This window comes from Lemur catta, chromosome 16, assembly GCF_020740605.2.
Source record: "Lemur catta isolate mLemCat1 chromosome 16, mLemCat1.pri, whole genome shotgun sequence".
In the NCBI taxonomy this organism is placed as follows: Eukaryota; Metazoa; Chordata; class Mammalia; order Primates; family Lemuridae; genus Lemur; species Lemur catta.
Genome location: NC_059143.1, coordinates 16,650,058 through 16,670,683, shown reverse-complemented (window position 1 = coordinate 16,670,683; position 20,626 = coordinate 16,650,058). Strand labels below are relative to the sequence as shown.

The 20,626-nt window shown below is 43.0% G+C and overlaps 1 protein-coding gene across 1 annotated transcript in view; it reads right to left on the bottom strand.

The window, feature by feature from the left end:
- Positions 1-20,626, bottom strand: part of LOC123621710 (laminin subunit alpha-3-like) — a 37,706-nt gene that overhangs the window by 14,390 nt on the left and 2,690 nt on the right. Inside the window, exons 2-6 of the mRNA XM_045527619.1 lie at positions 4,757-4,894; positions 2,759-2,805; positions 1,694-1,793; positions 942-994; positions 609-714 (exon numbers count right to left, since the gene is read on the bottom strand). Of these exons, the coding sequence (XP_045383575.1) occupies positions 609-714; positions 942-994; positions 1,694-1,793; positions 2,759-2,805; positions 4,757-4,894 (444 nt within the window). The remainder of the gene's footprint in view (positions 1-608; positions 715-941; positions 995-1,693; positions 1,794-2,758; positions 2,806-4,756; positions 4,895-20,626) is intronic.

Sequence of the window (20,626 nt, the reverse complement as noted above, 5' to 3'; positions counted from 1 at the left end):
CACATCTTATATCTGGCCAGTGTTTGAAACATGTAGGAATCTTCCAAACTAAAATGATGTGTCCCTCCAAAAGTGCACTTCTAAGTCAGAGGTGCACTACTGCTGGCCTGCTCAAACACGGTTGTCCAGTGCAAAGGTGACAGTAGCTCAGGAGCTTGACGTGATTCAGAAACACAGCGCTATGGTAAATAACGTGCGCTAACGAGGGGCCGGGCAAGATATTCAGGAGTAGCATTGTGGGGTCACTGTTCCTGCAACTTCATTATTTTACCATGACTCTCTAAAAATACGGTGTTAGCTTTTCTGATAATACAAAACATATCTTTAAAATTATTAAGTCTTGATGTTATTCGTAAAATTAACAGGTGCCCTCCCATCCCAATTATAATTAAACCAACAGTGTGCTGGTAGAAGAGAAGTAGAAACAACCCCGTTTGCAATTTATGACTAGTTTCCATGTACTGTTTGGCCAAATTCCCTGGACAGGCTGTTTCAGTGCCATCCCATCAGAAAGTCTGCGTGAAGACAACCGACACAGAAGGAAGGTTATTCTGACCATCTCTGTCCATCAACGCTGTCCTTTGCTCAGGACCCCTGGATGTATTTACCTTGACACCCAAAGTAATTGCTCTTTTCCAAAGCAAAATATCCATCTTCACAGGTGTCACAGGAATCACCACCCACATGAGACTTGCAGTGACAGTCACCATCTCCCTGCGGAACAATCAGCCAGATGACAAAATTTAATAGAATTACAGAACTCAAGAATCTTCAAGATTGAAAACTGGCTTATTATATGATAGGAAGCAGTGCAGCCAGAATGAGAGAAAGATTACCCCGCACTGTATGATTACAGAGGTACTAACACACACCCCCAGAAACTCTGCAATCAGTTGCTACAATGTTCTACCATTATCTCATGAAAACTCGGCCCACGTTACCTGCCCACACTCTCCAACTCCACTCACTGTTCCCGCCTTATCACACTGGCATTCTGTGGAGAAAAGAGAGCGTCCTTGAACCAAGGGTGACACCAAAGACATTTCCCCAGCTCTGGGAACCTTCCACGCCCACAATGTAACATGTGCAGTCAGCCTTTCTAGCACACTTAGCAGAATTACAGTTTGCACCGCTGAGTCCTAAAATTGGATTGCTTTCTGGGGTTGGCAGAACAGACCGATCAATACCATATCCATCTACATAAAGTAGTGGCTGGTTTATGGCTATTCCAAGACAAAAGCTGCAACATCATGGGATTTTGAAATGATTCTAGTGTCAAGGTCATTACTGATGTGCCTGTATGACAATACACTCTATTCAAGGATATTCAGTCTGTTTAGTACCTTTCACTCAGTGTTTTTAAGTTCTTATCCTGGCTTCAAAATAAGCATAAAATTAAACCAGAAAGAGTAGATTATAAAAACAAGAAGGTAAAAACCATTTATCAAGTGGCTGCCTTGGCAAACAACAAAATACGTATGGAAACAGGATATAAATCCCTTGCTGAGATTTTGAAAATGACAAAAGTACTGCAAAAAGTGTGCGTGTCGAGGGGAATATCAAAACATCACACAGAATTTTAGTCAAATCAAACTGATTCAACAAATAGCTCTTTTGTGGTTTTAGTTACCAAGGCAGAGAAAATTAAGAGAAAGGCACAATACAGTAAATTATGTTGTATAAGAAACCTTACCTGAACATCCATTGGGGTTTTCTTTGGCTAGATTCCAATATAATGGTTTGCAGATGCTACAAGTAGGACTTTCAACATGAAGCTTGCATTGGCAATACCCCTTTGAATGAAAATCAAACTAACATTTGACATCTTGGAACTGACATGTTTTCAAACATATGCTTTGAGCAAAGGCTTGTCACAGAAATATATTTTGGCCATGAAAAGTAATTAAATGTATCCAGGGGGAATAAACGTACTGGGTTGATTTCGACAGTCTGCTAATTGCTTTAGGTTGTTTATTCATTTATTTGTTACACACATAATCCACATCTGTGGTTAAAAACAAATTATAAAATAGAGAAAAAGAAAAAATTTTAAAATCATGCTTCTTTATAAAATTGTCAGCGTCTGTCAATGCTGTTACAGTGTGGACTACAAATTTAAATGGAAAAATATCTGAATATTTAACACATTGAGAATCAGTAAAGAGTTATGTTTATCTGAGAGTACTTTTGCAATATGTAAGATTAGCTGCCTTGCTTCAATATCGTCAGGGCTCGTAGTAAGGACGGCAGAACCTCCTTCACACCGTCCATCCAGTGCCTGGAGACCAGCATCTCTAGGCTTTGAGGCCAAGAAGACAGATAATTCCTAAATGTCTTAGAAAATTGTCCTAAGAATATCATACTACTGTGTTTGGAATAATACAAAATAAGTTGTAATTGTTTTGTACACAGCCAACTTTATTTAATGTCTTTGGCCATTGATTTTCTGTTTTATTAATTACATTTGTTAGACTTCTGTGCGAGGATCCATAGCGGCAACACCCTCAGAGTAACCTACAGTAAGAGTTAAACTTTCTAGAATGAAATGTTTAAATAAACCTTATTCTTTTGTTTTTGGGGAAAAAAATCACAAAATCACCTATGTACTTTGAAGAAGAACAATGACTTCTTTAAGCAATTTGGCCTCAGGTCTTATTTGCATTTACTTTTAATTTCAGGAGCTCCCATACAGTCTTTAATATGTATCAGAATCATATCATTAGCTAGAATTGCAAACATTTTATAATCCTGTACTTACCAAACTGGAGTTGATGGTTCCAGCCGGGTCACAAGCACTGCTGGAACCTGTGTGAGATTTAGAAATTTTAAAAATTATCTGGTGGTTTGCTTATTTTTCTCTCTGTTTTGATGTTTGAAGTTTTAAATTTTTTTCTTCCTTTTAAAAATAGTGCAAAAACGCTTATATTTTTTGATCATGGCAAAGACCTTGTGTGTAATCAAATCCCAAATAACATTTATGGTCCTTAATCCCCAAATCACCTATTTTGCGACAACTCTATACCCTGCCTTACTAATAAAAATTCATTTCTCATCGATGATGGAGAGATTAGGAAAAGGAGATTCTAAAATTTTGAGCATCTTTAGTATTGTCCAGAAGAGGGCAATATGGTACCAAGAGATTTTTAATTGTCCATTAAGAAGTTACACAATTTGTAAGAACATATTTTGGTTAACCAAGAGTTAATTCTTTAATTATCACAACCCCCTTGTTCCCACCTGTACTAAAGTTATTTATAAAATCAATTAGTTTGCTATCTTCTTTTAGCATAGCACTACAAGCCTAATATAATCTCTCCTCAATAAACTGCAATCTTGCAATGTCTCAGTATGACTATTATACAGCATTCAAACTGAAAAAGGTCAGGTAAGCCTGTTCTGAGCCTGGTTTTTCAAATCATTTAAATAAATCCACAAGAAAATTGTGTTTCCCTACAAACTGTTATTTGGCCTTTTTGCCTTTGTTTCTGTTGGTTTCAGCATCTCCTTAACAATTCTCACTTTCTCATTGTGTGTGTGTGTGTCTCTCTCTCTCTCATGTTCTTCTGTCCCCCATATTTTTCCGTAATACTAAACTTAACCCTCCCATCTTTGTTTTCCAACCTGGCCATGCCCAGCCTAGGGTTCCTTCCCAGGACATAAACGTGGCCATATAGCCCTGGCATGGCCGTCGCTCTCAGTCTCTCTGCCTGGCAGCCACTCATTTCCTTCAGCTCCTGAGGCCCGTGGAGGTAGCAGACCCACCTTGGGACGCCCTCAAATGCCAGGGACCTTCAGGCCTTCTCGAAGGCAAGCAGTCCCCTCTGACTGCTGGCTGCAATTTCCACCCTCAAGAAAACCTGGTCTCTTGAGGACTCTGGTTAGTGAGGTTCTGGGAAATGAAGTCTGCACGCAGCCTTGTCTGCAGCCAGCTCTGGATGTTGGGCTGGACAGGCTGGTGTGAGAAAACCACATTCTCCTGATGGACCAACAGTTTCCAACAGAGCACGAATTCACTGAAACCAACAGTCAGGAGCTACTGGCTCGCGCCTTGGAGGTTGCACACACCAGGAAGCTCGGGGAGATTTGCAGGCATCTCGTTTCTGTTCCCTCTGCCCCAGAACATGGCCAATTCTCAATCTCTCACATCAATGGAGGGATGAATATCAACGATACCCCATAGCTGTGGGTTTGGTTTCCATCTCCCTCCCCCTTGGCTCAGTCTCTCTAAATAGCAAAGGCTCCTATACACCCCACACCCGTAATGACAGTCCCCCAGGAGGCCAGGGACAGGCAGGGAGAGAGGGACAGAAACACAACAAAGGTCTTGCCCAGCCTGCCCGAAAGGGTACCTGCTAGAAGATTACGGCACAGCCAACAGCAGCACCACAGGCCAATAAGGAGAGAAGGTACGATGCCTTAGGACAGGGGACAACAAATTCTCCGTTTAGCTTAAAGGAGTTGCCACACTGCTGTCCCCAGAAATTTGATATATGAACCAAGAAACCCAAATTTATAAGACATGGGAATTTAAATTTTTTTTAAGTTAGGAACAAATCATTGCTGGATTCCTTTGAAGATGCATATCTGATATATGTGTTTTCAACTGACTCAAACTGGGCAGGAACCAGATGGATTGAGTCAAACATGTCGAAGTGACCAGCAGTGGGGCTGCAAGGCATTGGCAGGCTTCTCTGGGAGGCTGCCTGCACACACCTCAGAGAGGACCCACCCTCCAGCATGCTGCTGGCTTCCCTACCTTGGCAGTGGGGGAAATCATGGGCTCCCGAGAGGCACCTGTCACACCGCTGTCCTGTAACCCCCGGCCGGCATTCACACTGTCCAGTCACTGGGCTGCAAGGCGTCTGGTAGGACCCCAGGGCTGAACACCAGCAGGCTGCATGGAAAGAACTCGGTCAGACGCAGGGTGGCAGGGCAGGGGAGGAATCACATCCTGGATCAGAGCACACAGGTGGAGGCAGAAATGCAAGTGCAGAAATGCAAATGGAGCCCAAATGCAAGTGGTAGCTCCACCTCTTATGAGATCTGGAACCTGAAACGAGTCATTCAACTGCTCTAAGCCTCAGTTTCCCCATCCTTAAATGAGAGTGACACTAACATCTACTTGACAAGATTGTTGTGAGGATTAAATAATACTTAATAAAGGAGCTGGGGGCAATGCCTATCACAGCAAGCACTCAATAGTTGCCAGCTTAGTTTTTATTGCTGTCATTAATTTCATATTCAGCAAGATTGGCAGGTGGTGCATGAGGGCTTTGGGGACGCTTCTCACACACAGTAACTGGCACTTGTAAAGGAGGGTGGAGGGAGCAGCTGATGAGGGACATGACTCACTGGAGGGGCCACTTTAATGCCACATCCCCCTGGGGGTCAGGTGCAAACCATTCCAGTCCAGATCAGCCTGCAACTGTTCCCACTCTTCTCTGACCTCCTCTCTTCATACTGATTTTTCTAAGGTCTAGTGTAGTAGAATAGCCATGGAAAGTTATGCAGGCAGCATTGGGAATTGATGGGAAAGGCAGCGCATCTACGTCAGCTAACTGGATGAATAAACATGCGTGGATGGAGAGAAGAGACTCTGGCCATTGCCCTCTCGGCTCCCTCTTTCCACTGAGTCAGGTTCCTACCAGTCTCTGCAGCTAAACCCCTACAGGGCTGCAGTCGCTCAGCGTCACCCCCATTTGCCCTGCAAGGACTCTGCTTCTGGGGAGGGGAGAGCAGTGGAAATGAGCAGACTGACTTCTTCACCTGAAGTGTTTCACATCTTACAAAATGGAAGCAACCAGAGAGATAGTCTCATTGAATTCCACTATTACATGGTGAAACCCAAAAGTTAAGTGGCATTTCCGAAGTTATGGAATTAGGCTGTAGCAAAGGGCTTCAGTCTTTGGGGTCAGCCACATCTGGATTCAAACACCGGCTGTGCCACTTAATAGCCATGCCATCATGAGCTAGTTGCTTAGCCTCTTTAAGCCTCGGTTTCCTTTCCTGTAAACTGGAGCTGAGGACAGGTCATTTGGTCATGAGATCATCAGAGAATCACCAGCAGTAAGGGACTGAGCACAATGTCTGGCCTAGAGGAAGTGTTCAGTAAGCGTTTGCTCTCATTGACATTGGTATTCTAATTCTCCAAGTCCCCAGTGCTTGGAGAGGTGTTCTTCACATTGTCCCATAATGCATTAACGACAATCAATAAATTCAATAAATTAGTATTTCTGACTTCCAAATTTATATCCAGTGTACACAGTAAAAAAAAATACAACCTTGTTTGCAAGGTTTGAAAAAGTTGGGGCCTTGGAAAAGAAAAGACTCCCAATTCTAGTGATTTATTTACAGGTGGCCTTGGTGTCTGGAAAGCCCCACATGACTAAGCCTTGGAGCATGGAGCCCCAGCGAGACCATGCAGTTTCCATTCTCTTGGACAGGACTCAGCCCAGTCCCAGGTGCAGCAAGTCACTTGGAAGTGCTTTTTAGAAATAATGAGAACAAATTGTAGCTTTTCCAGAGTTGTCATTGGAAACATAAAAAACTCTCACTGATGAAAGGGAACTTGGTTAGTTTTCTCATTTACAAATTACCTAGGACTTCAATGGGCTATGTGACTTGCTCAGAGGGACACAATCAGTGGCAGACCCAGAATTTATGTCACCATTCCACTCTCCTATTTTACATTCATCCACCCAGCATTGACTGAAGGTCTACTGCATTCAACGGCGCCACAGCTAGGTGTTGTGGAGGTAAATACAAAAGGCACTCACGGTCAGCCCTCCATAGCTGTGAGTTCCACACCTGTGGATTCAACCAACCACAGACCAAAACCATTCAGGAAAAAAAAAAAAAAACACAATAAAAAAATACCACTACAACAATAAAAAAATAACATAGTATAACAACTATTTACATAGCATTTACATTGTATTAGGTATTATAAACAATCTAGAGATGAGTTAAAGTATGTGGGAGGATATGTGTAGGTTATGTGCAAATACTATACCATTTTATATCAAGGACTCAAACAGCCATGGATTTCGGTATCTGAGAGGGGTCCCCAATCCCCCACAGAGAGTGAGGGACAGTTGTATTCCCTGATGTCAAAGAGCTAAAAATTCAGAAGACAGGCTAGAGAATTATTGACACAGTACAAAGCATCCCAGGCCACAAGAAACTAAATCTAAGAAATGTGCCTAATGCCACTCCCAGCTGTTGGCAGATAGTGGAACAAGACTCAGACCTCCGACTGCCATCTCCGTCAGTCTTCTCTCATGCCCCCACCAGGCCTGTTTGCAGAGATTCAGTCAGTCCCTAGCTAGCGGCAGATTTCTGAGGAAATGTTCCTGGGCTCTGTGGTGGTTAATTTTATGTCAGCTTGGCTAGGCCTATGGTGCCCAGATGTTTGGTCAAACACCAGTCTAGATGTTGCTGTGAAGGTATTTTTTAGATGAGATTAATATTGAAATTAGTAGACTCTGAGTAAAGTAGACTACCCTCAACGTGTGGGTGGGCCTCGTCCAATCAGTTGAAGGCCTTAAGAGAAAAAGTCCAATATCCCCTAAAGAAGGAGGAGGAATTCTGCCTCCAGACTGTCTTCAGACATGAGCTGCAGAATCAACTCTCCCTGGGTCTCCAGCCCGTCAGCCCATCCTGCAGATTTCAGATCTGCCAGCCTTCACAATTGCAAGAGCCAATTATTTAAAATAAATTTCTCTTTATATATATATATTATACACACACACACACACACACACACACACACACACACACACTATTGATTCTTTTTCTCTGGAGAACCCTGGCTAATACAGACTCGTTCTGCTGTTTCTGCCCTAAGAGAAAGTGACTGCAGAGAGAAAAACACTCATGAAGGCAGTCAGGGTAGCTGCCTGGGCATAGTGGCAGCAGATCCTTGGCATAATACAGGTGACACAGACATTGGCTTCTAGGGCCACAGGGTTGTCCAGGGAGCCAGGAGACACAGTTATATCCTGGAGGTGAAAACAAAGACTTGACCTTAAAAGCACGCGCAGCATTTTAAAATCGTGAATTAATCTGGCATCACACTTCTCATTTTAATCCAACTATTATATGAAAGCTGCCAAATCCCAAACCCAAATCCTAACATTGGCAGTCCTTTTCTCACTCTTGGAAATACTATAAGGCTTTAAAAATATTTTAATTTTGTTCTTTGTTTTGATCCAGGTCCTTTGGAGTTTCTGGAGTACTTTGTCTCTTCCTATCCACTCCTCATTGTTTCTGCTTTAAGAAACTTTTACTCTCAAGAAATATAAAAAATAATAATCACAACATTTAAAAAAAAATAATGATCACAAAGGTCCCAGGGGACAGGGAGCTTGTCTGCCATGCTTGTCTTCCAGCATCGAGCACAGTCCTGGTCCACAGGACATGCCAAATTTCACAAGGAGGGAATGGGTGACCATCAGAATCCTCCCTCGGGTCCAGCCCTATATAGGTTCCTGATATGTTAGCTCGCCGGATCCCCTTCCCCTTCAGTTACATGCTCACAAGTGAGGCCACGCCATGTGGAAACCTGCAATTTATAGTAGACAGGTCTCCTTATCATTTACGGGATGCTCTCATGGCCCGTGATTTGAAAGCCTTTCCTTCTGGTAGAAAAACCAGCTGGCACCTTCCTCCATCAGAGCCACAAACCCAGCTGTCAGCTCCACAATAGTTACCACAATTCGCGTCTCTGCAACAGGGCTTTGGGTAAACTAAATCTACAAAAATCTTTTGGAAGATTTTCCAAATCTTCCAAAGTGTTTTCCAACCATTCACCTCAATGTTCTCTTAGACAAAAAGCAAATAACAGGGAAGGACCAGTTCAAGGCAAAATTGCACAAAACTTGGCTTTAGACTGCTCCCCAAAGGCCAGCCCTCTGGTCTTTGTTTTCCCCCTGGAAAGGCTGGGAGGCTCTCCCGGGTGCATCCCAGGCCAGAAACCCACCACTCACCACGCTGAGTGCCCTGTCCTCCCCGCTTGGCTGGTCTGTCTGACCCCTGAGAATGTGCTAATAGGAAGAGGAGGTGAATCTCTCATTGGCAACATATTCATAGGACTTCTCTAAGGAAAGACCCGTTACCACAACTCGAAGAGTACATCCAACTCTAACGGGGATGGTTCTGGGCCCTGGGTTGGGTCCTGTGGTTGAGTGGGCAGCTGCACTTCCGGTGTCAGTTCACAGTTGTGGGAGGACCACATTGCACATTCCCGCCCTCCTATCCTCTGCCCAGCCAACTCACTAGAAAAGGAGGGGAGAGGGGAAGTGGAGAGGGGGAAAAGAGGAAGAGGAAGAGAAAAACGAAGAGAAGGGGAGAAGAGAGAAGTGGAGGAAGGCAGGAATGAGGGACAGGGGAGGAGGAAAAGGGAGGAGTAAACTCCCCAGATAACCTAGTTAACCCAGATAGTTGCACTTGTATTCTGTGGTTGAAGACAAAGAGTTGAACCAAACATAAACATAAATATAAATTTTATGGACATATAGACCATTCTCCAGTCTGGTCTCACATCTAGGATTTGATTTACAACCTATAAAAAAGAAAACCGTAGGGCGGGCACTTCAGTGAGTCAAAGTCAACATGAGAAGAATACGGCATTGTACTTAGAAGAGTCTGGAGCGAATTACTTTAATGCAAAACATAAATCCAGGACTGCAGTTGGCAAGAACATCTTAGACGGGTTTTTAAATTCTCTTTAAAGAAGATTCTGAAAATCTTTAAAGCAATAAAAGAGCAAAGCCATAAGAACATTTTCTGGCTGGAATATACTAGGTCAGCTGATACAGCATTTTGCGCCACGTGGATTTGATTCTAAAATTCAATGGGTAATCCAAAAAAAAATCACAAAAACTGTTAGAAAAGAAAGGTGGGCGCAAGAGAAGGGAGACCATCACAGACAGAATGCTGCATCCTCCCAAACTGTCCCCAGAAGGTTCCAACCCGAAACAACAAACTGCAGGGGACGCCCGGTCACCACGCCGGGAACGAGGCGGCGGCGCATGTCCGGCACGGAGCCCCGGCAGGTCCCTGCGGCTGGGCGGGCACCAGGGTGTGATAGTCCCCACCACGGCAAGCCTTGAGGCCAAAGCCTAAACGGTGCTGTCTCCCTCCCTCCTTCGCCCCTTTTGGGCGGAGCTGAGGAAGAAGTGGAAGGGGGTATCAGAGCACATGACTGTCCTGCCCCTCTCTGTCCCTCAGGGTGAGCCTCTGTCCCTCCACTTGAGCCACGCCTTGGAGCCACCGGAGTCCCGCAGAGGCGGCCACAGACACCGGCCCGCGGGCCGGACGCCGGCCGCTCTCTGACAGGCTGCGAGCCTTGTCGCTCTCTCGCTGACGAGAGGCTTTTGTCAGACCTGTGGAAACCGAGCTCCAAACCAACTCTACCGAAAGTATCAGTGAGAAGATAAATTCTTATTTTTGAAAAAGTTCTGACTCCAGTCATGTAATACAGGAGATACGGCATTGTCTTCACGCCCCGTGGCTGATGAAAGAGTACTCCCGTCAGGGCTCAGCTTCTTAGGGAGAAAGAAAACCGCTACTGTTAAACCTCAGAGGTTTCCCTAATCTCTCATAGGACTGGTAACTATGAGGAACTGAGTTTTCTGAGAGAGCTGAGGATCTTGCTGACACCTAGTTTTACCACCCCGTGTTGGTTATGACACTCTGATTTTGCCACAGGGGGGATCGCTCTTCCCCTTGCTCCGTTCGTGTCGTTCCCACGGCGCTGACTCCATTTTTAGTTCCATGGATGTGAGGAGACTCAGGCTCGGCCAATCAGAGCACTGCATTGCACGGCCATACGATTGGTTGGGGCATGGGCACGTGATCCAATCAGAGCCAGACCTGCCCTGGTGGAACGCATACTGTTTCTCCAGTCTTGAACCCGGAAAGATATGTATGTATCAGTCAGCTTGAGACGCTGTAACAAAATACCATAGACTGGGTGGCTTAAACAATGGAAATTTATTTTCTTGCAGTCCTGGAGGCTGGGAAGCCCAAAATCAAGGTGCTAGCTGATTCAGTTTCTGCTGAGGGTCTGCTTCCTGGCTTGCAGAGGGCCACCTTCCCACTATGTTCTCACAGGGTAGAGGCAAAAAGAATGAGCAAGCTCTCTGTCTCTTCTTATAAAGACACTAATCCTGTAGGATCAGGGCTCCACCCTTATGACTTCATTTAACCTTAATAACTTCCTTACTCCAAATACTATTACACTGAAGGTTAGGGCTTCAATATGTGAATTTGGGGGACACAATTCAGTCCATAGCAATGTATGTCTAAGAGCTGTTGGCTGCCATCTTACCACCACCTGAGGCTAAGAATGAAGCCAATATGTAAAATAGCAGAGCTCAAAGATGCAGAAAAATAGACCCTGCCAACATCTTTTGAGCCCCTGGATCAAGCTGTTCCTGAAACCAAATATGCCCCAACTTTTCAATTAAAGCCAATGGATTATTTTTGCTTTAAACCAGTTTAGGTCAAGTGTTCTGTCACATGAAACTGCAAAGAATCATAACTGACTCTTCAATCACCAAAATGTTATCATTTTAACCATAAAATAGTACTCTTACTAAAATGTATGATATACTTCCCTTCCTTATGAAGCAGGAAAATTAGACATAATTTAACCATTTCTTTAGGACCTAGAGCCATCATTATAATGCTCATTTACTTAATCTATTGATAATAGTGATACCTTCAGCACCTTCAGAGTTGGGTAGGATTATTTGCCCTTCATTAAATGGCTCCAGGCTGCTATACCTCTTTTTTTTTTCCCCCATTTGAGTAAATTTAGCCACAGGAGCTATACCTCTTAAGTTTCATGTCCGCTTGTCTATTTCCTCCCTTGCTGAGTGTGTTGCCTTAGCAATCTTCCCCCCCTCTTCTAATTTTATATTTCTAATTCACCATGGGCTTGGCTTGGAAAACAAATAACCAAATTTAGAAAAATTATTTTTAACAAAATGGGGGAGGGGGGACGAGGCTGGAATTCCTTGAGTGCACATCTCTGGAGGAGTGCTTGACTTCACAGAGGCAGTGGGGGTTGGGAGCTTACAGCAGAGTTTTTACTTTTGCTCCAGATACGTGGCCATGTAACCAAATTCCAGCTAGCTGGAATAATACTCTGCTGAAGGTCAAAAATAAAATTATAGCATAAATTTTAAAACAGTGATTTTTCTTAGAGGAAAAATGTTGAGAATTTGGGGCTTTTAATAGAAGTCTATATTTAAACAGGCAGACTATTAAAAAGGATAGCAGTTCCTAGAAACAAATCAGAATCACGGAGTTCCTTTAAGGAAGTCATGGTGCATTAAGCCACACAGAGATGCAACTGAGTATTATACGACCACTGAGTGTTATACAACCACTGTGTTATACAAGCACAACTCCTCCTGTCAACTATATCCCATGGCCCTTCTCAGTTTTTAGTTGGGTGACTGTCTCCTTGGACCTAGATGAAAACTCTAGTAGTTTTAGGGCTTTTCAGCACACTCTTAGGTAAAAGAACAAACTTTGAGTTGAAACCCAGTTTAAGGTCAATTCTCCCCTCCTCCTTCTCAGACCTGATTCAGGCCTAAAGCCCATGGTGGGAAAGGGAGGTGGAGGTGGTGGGTGGGAGGGGTGAGCAGGGGGTGGAGTGCACATTCTTTCTCCATCGCTGGCTTTAACTTCACATTTGTCCCTGAGCCTGGATGGGGGAGGAAAAAGAGGGAAGTGGAAAGGATTGCTCTTCTTGGACCAGCCCTATACTAACCTGAAGCTGACTCTTCCTCCAAGGATGCTGTCTAGGCCCCTTAGTGGTTCCCTGCTGGCCACTCCCCTCCTGCCATTCCCTTGCCCCTGGGTGGTGGATGCTTCTCTGTTCCTGTTGCTTTGGACTCTTTCCTCAGCCCACAACTGCCTCAGCCCCTGGGTATTGTATTGACCATGTCTTTCATTTTCTGTATTCTGATGCTTTGACATCCTGGGGCCTTGCTGCCCCCGGAGGGACTGCACTCCCAGGGTGAGGCGAATCCTAGAGATAGTGAACATCTCTCCTGCTTTTCAAATGCAACCCAACCAATAAAGAGCCCACAGCCCCAACACCTTCTCTATGAACTCTCACACTCTGGACCACATTCTGCCTGCCTGAATCACTCCAGAGCCAAGTACCAGACCACTAGGGATAGTCCCAGTGCTCCTGACTCCACTGAAATTATTCAAACTGGACAATCTTGAACCTGCTTACCCTGCCTCACCCATCCCTTCCTGCAAAAACCACAATAAGGATCTTGGCCGCAGTTCCCGCCTTTCCCTCTGCCTCTCAACCAACCCTGGTGCTTCTCCATGTGGTGTCCCCACAGTGTGCCACGCCCCCTCCTCTTGGGCACTATAACTGTCTTTTCAATGGCAGTCATCTCCTGGTCTGCTGGCCTTACTGAACCTCAAATTTGCTACTACCACACTGTATTTTAGGACAGGCACCTGGACAGAAACGCCAGCTGCTTTGGGTGAGGTCTCCTGGTGCCTTTGCACAGACCTATTGGGCAGGAAACAAGACAGCCACCCAGATGCCCCCCCATCTGGTGGTGGAAAACACCCACGCAGCCCTTGCCCCAGAACACTAAGTACAGGCCATTCCCAGCACAGCAGTTCTCTCCCCATTTTTCCTCCAAGCAAGAGACACCCAGCTCTTAGCCTCTGGGTTTTCCAAGCCAAAGTCTCGCCCTGGGCACCTCTGCCCCTCCTGAGGCATCCCATGTGCTGTGGTTTGGATGTGACTTGTCCTGTCAAAACTCATGTTAAAGTTTAATTGCCAGTGCAGCAGTGTTGGGAGGTTGGGCCTAGTGGGAGGTATTTGCATCATGAGGATGGATTCCTCATGAATAGATTAACACCCTCCCAAGGGAGGAAGTGACTTCTTGCTGTCACAGAACTGGATTAGTTGCCATGACAGTGGGTTGTTATAAAGTGAGTTCTCCTGCGTACACTCTCTCTCATGCTTCCTCCTTCACCATGTGATCTCTTTGCACACTCCACTTGCTTTGCCACTTCTCTGCCATGTTTTGACCCAACACATGGGCCTCACCAAAAGCTGGCCAGACGCAGTGCTATGCTCTTGAACTTCCCAGCCTGAAGAATCATTGGCTAAATAAATGTCTTTTCTTTATGAACTACCTAGTCTCAGGTATTCCATTATAGCACCACAAAACACACTAAGACACCATGAAAGCCCTTCGTTAGATTTGAGGTGAGGGGGTAAGCTCCCACCCTCCCTCTTTGGGAAAGAAAGGGGTTCACAGCACAATTTTATACACAGATATCCACATGCCCAGATTCTCTCTCCTCCACTCTCCTATCCTTTTCACATTCCTTTGAGTGTGAGAGAGTGTTGTAAAACAGGTCTGTGGATATTTCCTTTGAAAATCTGCCTGTGGTGACTTGGCTTTGGTTTTTTTTTTTTTTTTTTTTTTTTAGAGACAGGGTATTGCTCTTTTACCCATGCTGAAGTGTGGTGTCATCATCATAGCTCACTGTAAACTCCAACTCCTGGGCTTAAGCAATCCTCCTACCTCAGTCTTCTGAGTAGCTAGGACTATAGGCACATATTACCATGTCTGGCTAATTTGTTTTTTATTTTTTCTAAGATGGAGTCTCACCGTGTTGCCCAGGCTGGTCTCAAGCTCCTGGTCTCAGGCAATCCTCCTCAGGATCCTGCCACAGTCTCCCAAAGTGCTGGGATTATAGGCATGAGCCACTACACTCAGCTAGAATTTTCTATGTATTATAGGTTAGGGCCAGTATTATAATGTTAACATTTTCAAAAAGAGTGATATGGGTGGGTATTAAAATATTTTCCTTGTATTTGCTTTTAAATTCAAGAAAATGTTTCTTTTTTATTCATATGAATAATCCAAGATGATTCTCATTTGAAAGAGCAACTCTAAGGAAAGGCAGATTTTCACAGACATTTGTAAAATCCCAATTATCTTGTTTTTTCCCCTCACAAAGGACTCCAAGCTCAACCTATTTATCAACTCCAAACATTTTTAAAATGTAGCTGTGTCTGCTGCTTACATTTCTATGTAGCTTGCTGGAAATGTCAGACTGGAGTTTCCACACTCTTGAGTCAGTGGGGCATAAATGACAGGACATTGACATTTATACCTTCCTTCCTCCTTGTACAGTTTAAGGCAAAAGAGTAAAGATGAGATTATGGGTTAAAGATAAAACAGAGTACACATCTCGAACTCATTCCTTACACTTTTCTCTTTGGTCCTTGCCCCTCTTAGATAATAGTAAAAATAAGACAGTGTGCTTTCCTGCCCCTCAAACAGGTTTGGGAAGGAAATATGCAGTGCATATTGGCACAGGAATATCTTAATGGTGAAAATGGATTCATCAGACTTTGCTGTAATTTACTGAGCAACAGTTTCCAGTTGAATGAGAGACAATAACTTCACCCAAATGCTCTATGACTTCAGGCTATAGCTATTTGAGAGTCTGAAGCCGCAAGACCAAAAACAGAATTTTAAAAAGTAACCAAAAAAAAAGTGGCAAACTACTCTAAAGCACAGATAAAATCCTCTACCTCTAGGAGACTTTAGCATAGCAGCTTCCAAATGGTTGTAGGCACATCCACAGTGAGAAATACATTTTACATTGTAACCATATAAAGAGAGAGACAGAGAGAGATATCTATTAAAATATAAATAACTATTAACAAGAACTTCACAAGGCATTTCTTACTTTTATGATGCATTCTTACAAGTTCTTGTGTATTATATTTCACTTGAATGCTGGTCCATACCCACTAAATTGATTTCTCCATCCACTAACAGACAGTGACCTACAGTCTGAAAAACTCAGCCGTGGAAGCACAGTCTTCATGCTTCCTGATGTCCTGGGACCCCCAGGTGCTAAAGGTGTTTAAGGAATAGAATACAATTCCTGCAGCACAGCAGGCCAGGGGTCCAGAAGTGTGGGTACTACTCACCACCCTGCACCATCTATTCCCTACTTATTCTCCCGGGTCTCAGAATGGTTGCTGTAAAATAAATACCTGTGATTTTAATTCCTTTTAACTCTAAAATTCTAGTGCACATTCTTTGATCACTGCTATAAAATACACAGGAGAGATGGGGGTTAAATTTGTGAAGAGATGAGGTTGATATGTGTCTGGGGAGGAAAAACTCCACTTTAGTGTGTTGGGGTTCCACTCCCCACCTTCTGCTTTATCTGTTTTTTACTTTATTTTATTTTATTTTATTTTAGAGACAGAGACTCACTCTGTTGCCTGTGCTAGGGTGCCGTGGCATCAGCCTAGCTCACAACAACCTCAAACCTCCTGGCTCAAGCGATCCTTCTGCCTCAGCCTCCCGAGCAGCTGGGACTATAGGCACAGGCCATTATGCCCAGCTAACTTTTTCTATTTTTAGTTACCCAGCTATTTTTTTCCTATTTTTTAGTAGAGATGGGGTCTTATTCTTGCTCAGGCTGGTCTAGAACTCCTGACTTCAAGCGATCCGCCCACCTTGGCCTCCCAGAGTGCTAGGATTATTTATTTGTTTTTTAAACAGGTTTATTGAGATATAATTCATATACCATACAATTCACCCACTTAAAGTGTACAATTTAATGTTGCTTAAAATATTTTCAGGGTTGTGAAACCATCAGCACAATCTAATTTTAGAATATTTTTTGTCTCCCCTAAAAGAAATCCCATACTTATTAGCCGTCAATCCCCATTGTCCCTTGTCTGTCCCCAACCTTCATCCCCAGCCCTAAGAAAATCACTACTCTATCCATCTCTACAAATTTGCCTATTCTGGACATTTCATATAAATGAATCATACAATGTGTGACTTTTTGTGACTAGCTTCTCTCACTTAGCATAATGTTTTCAAGGTTTATCCATGTGGTAACAAGTATAAGTACCTCATTCCTTTTTATTGCTAAATAATATCCCATTATATGGATATCCAAATTTTACTTATCCATTCATCAGTTGATAAACATTTGGACTGTTTCCCCATTTTGGCTATTTTGAATAATGCTGCTATGAATATTTGGATACAAGTTATTGTGTAGCTGTGTTTTCATTTCTTTTGGATAATGTGCATTTTGTTTTAAAATCAGCCAAGAGAAGAAAGTATAAAAATATTCAGTCATACAGCATTTTGTAATTACCCACATCATTACTTTTACCAACATTCTTTGTTTTTGCATGTGGATCAAATTATTGTCTTGTGTTTTACTTGCTTTTAGCTCAAAGAACTTCCTTTACTATTTCTTGTAAGGCAGGTCAGCTAGCAGTGAATACTCTCAGTTTTTGTTCATCTGGCAATGTCTTTATTTAGCCTTGATTTTGAACAATAATTTTGATGGATAGAAGATTCCTGATTGACAGCTTTTTACTTTCGGCACTTAGAATATGTGGTCCCACTATCTTCTAGCCTCGTTGTTACTGACCAGAAGTCAGTCGTTATTCTAACTGGGGTTCCCTTGAACGTAATAAGTCATTTTTCTTTTGCAGCTTTCAAGGTTTTGTCCTTGTTTTTCAACATTTTGACTATGATTTTAACTATGATGTTTCTGGCAATGGATCCCTGTGTATTTATGCTGTTTGGAGCTCATTAAAGTACATAGGTATATAGATGGTTTTTCCTCAAATTTGGAAAGTTTTCAGCCATTATTTCTTTGACCATTTTTTCTATCCCTTTCTCTTTCTTTTCTCTTTCTGAAGCTCCCATTACACATATGAGACATGCTTAATGGTGTCCCATATTTCTCTGAGGGTCTGTTCATTTATTTTCATTCTTTTTTCTCTTTGTTCTAGAGACTGTATTATCTCTATCAATCTGTCATTGTGTTAACTGATTCTTCTTTGCCAGCTCAAGTCTACTGTTGAGCCATGTTAGTGAATTTTTCATTTTAGTTATACTTTTCAACTCCAGAATTTCCATTTGGCTTTTTTAGTAATTTCTCTTTATTGATATTCTTTTTTTTTTTTTTTTTTTTTTTTTGAGACAGAGTCTCGCTCTGTTGCCCGGGCTAGAGTGAGTGCCGTGGCATCAGCCTAGCTCACAGCAACCTCAGACTCCTGGGCTTAAGCGATCCTACTGCCTCAGCCTCCCGAGTAGCTGGGACTACAGGCATGAGCCACCATGCCCGGCTAATTTTTTGTATATATATTTTTAGTTGGCCAGATAATTTCTTTCTATCTTTAGTAGAGACAGGGTCTCACTCTTGCTCAGGCTGGTCTCGAACTCCTGACCTTGAGCAATCCACCCGCCTCGGCCTCCCAGAGCTAGGATTACAGGCATGAGCCACCGCGCCCGGCCTCTTTATTGATATTCTTTATTTGATGGGACATTGTCATCATACCTTCCTTTAATTCATTAAGAATTATTTCCTTTAGTTCTTTACACTGATTTATAAGATATGCTTTGAAGTTTTTACTAAGTCCACCATATGGGCTCATTCAAAAGCATCTAATATACTATATGTTTATTAAATATACTTCTACCCATGTAACAAAAAGATTAATTTTGCTGAATGTTTTAAGTTGAAGTTACTTCATGGATGTCATATCCCTGACGTGCATTTAGACGAGATAGAAGGAATTGTTTTTTAAGAAGTTTAAGTACCAAACGTAGTCTAGTCTAGAAAAATAATAAGTTAATAAGTGTTGGCTTTTCTAATTTGTACTGTCACATCCTTATACTTTCTATTTTAAGTATATCTGTTTCTTAAGTAAACAACTTAGATATCTTCTCACACCTTTTTTTTCTGATGCAGAGTTCAGGTTAATTAATATTTTACTGTATCTGACAATGTATTATACGTTTGAAGCCTAGTGACTTTTTATTTTGACATTCTTGTGATTTCATATGCTATATTATTCAAGCAATAAAATTCTGATGTGTTTTATTAAAAAAAGAAAAAAAGCAGTTTCTATTGCCTGCTTTTTCCCCTATGTATGGTTCACATTTTCCTGTTTCTTTTAACATCTCATAATTTTTTTTTTGAAAACTGGATTTTTTAGGTAATATATTGAAGCAACTCTAGCTACTGACCCACCATCACTACCAGGATTATTGTTATTATTTGCCTGATTAGTTGTTTGTTTGTTTGTTTGCTTAGTGACTGGCTGAACTAATTCTGCAAAGTCACTTCCCATGCAATGTTCAGCCTCTGATGTTCTTGCTCAGATTTTTACCCTTGTTTTTTATCTTCCAGCCCGGCTATGACAGAGTCACTCCTGGGTTAGTAGGAGTCATTTATTGATTGAAGGTAATGCTTAAACCACCTTGGTCAGTTAGATTTTTACTCTTTACCATTGGATGTGTGTGTGACTTGGAGGTTGAGATCACAGTTCAGGGTGCTCACATTCAGCCAGGGATTACCAGTTTGGATTTCTTGCTCTGATCACTGCTGAGAGGGCACAGCCTTGGGCATGCATATAGTCTTCTAGATGGCTAGAAATGACTTTACTATTTCTAGTAAAGCCTGACTCCTAGGAGTCGCCACTGTGTCAGAGTATCTTGTTTACTCAGTGTTTGGTCAGAGGTTGTGCTTACGCCCCTGTGCCAGTGAGGTTCCGCCCTGTATTGATAGGTTTGTGTGCACCTTGGGGGATGTTTTTGAGTCTGCCCCATGTCTTGCTCTGATTGCCCCTGAATGAGTGCAGCCTAGTGCATGCACACAGCCTTGCCAATCTCCAGAATTATCTGTAACATCAGCAAGGCTCTTCTTGGCTGTTGCTTTCTCTGATTTGCTTTATTAAATTTCTGGATGCTCTGCTGTTTTGCTTGTATCATAGCTACCAGCCTCTTAATTGCTATAAACGAAGATCTTCATTGCTTTCTGTAACACCCTTGGGCACAGAGTTCTCTACTTTGTTCAAAATAGTCAGTTCCCTCAAGCAGAGCTGTAGCTCTTTGTCCTTACGACCTACTACTTTTCCTCCTGCATGGAACCACTGTACCACAAGAGCTGGAGATGGGGGCCCACTTGTTCTGGAGTAATATCCCTGCTCTACTACTAGGCACTGGGGTAGGGGGTGGCAGCACCTGGTCTTGTTAGCTTGCCCCTCCTGGCATGGAAGCTCCACTCTATGAGCCAGCTGGGGTAGGAGAGATTGGGCTCCCAGTATTCTCAGCCTAAGTTCCTGGGTTAGAGCTTCCAGTCTACAAGTGGGGGCTTGGTGGTGAAAGCGAGACCTGGTCCAGCTTCTTCAATACAGGGCTGCAGAAGAATGAGACACACCAGCAGCCCACCCCTCGTAGGATGAAGCCATAGCCACAGACTGGGCAATGGGGGAAAGAGAGCTCCCATCTTCTTGGCCACACGTGCAGGTAGAGCTCCCATAAAACGGAGTTGGAGGGTGGGGAACAGAGGTGGTCATGGCTTAAATGTCACAGACTCTTGCTGTTCTTACCTAGATTCAGATTTTCTAGCATAAATGTTGCTTCATTTGTTGTATGCTCTTATGACCACTTCCAGAACCTTTAAATAATTAAAAAAAATTTTCACCAATTAAATTTTTGTTTTACTGGAGAGAGTGTCTGCTGAGCCCCTCACTCTGCTGTTCTGGAAGTCCTACCTCCCTCCT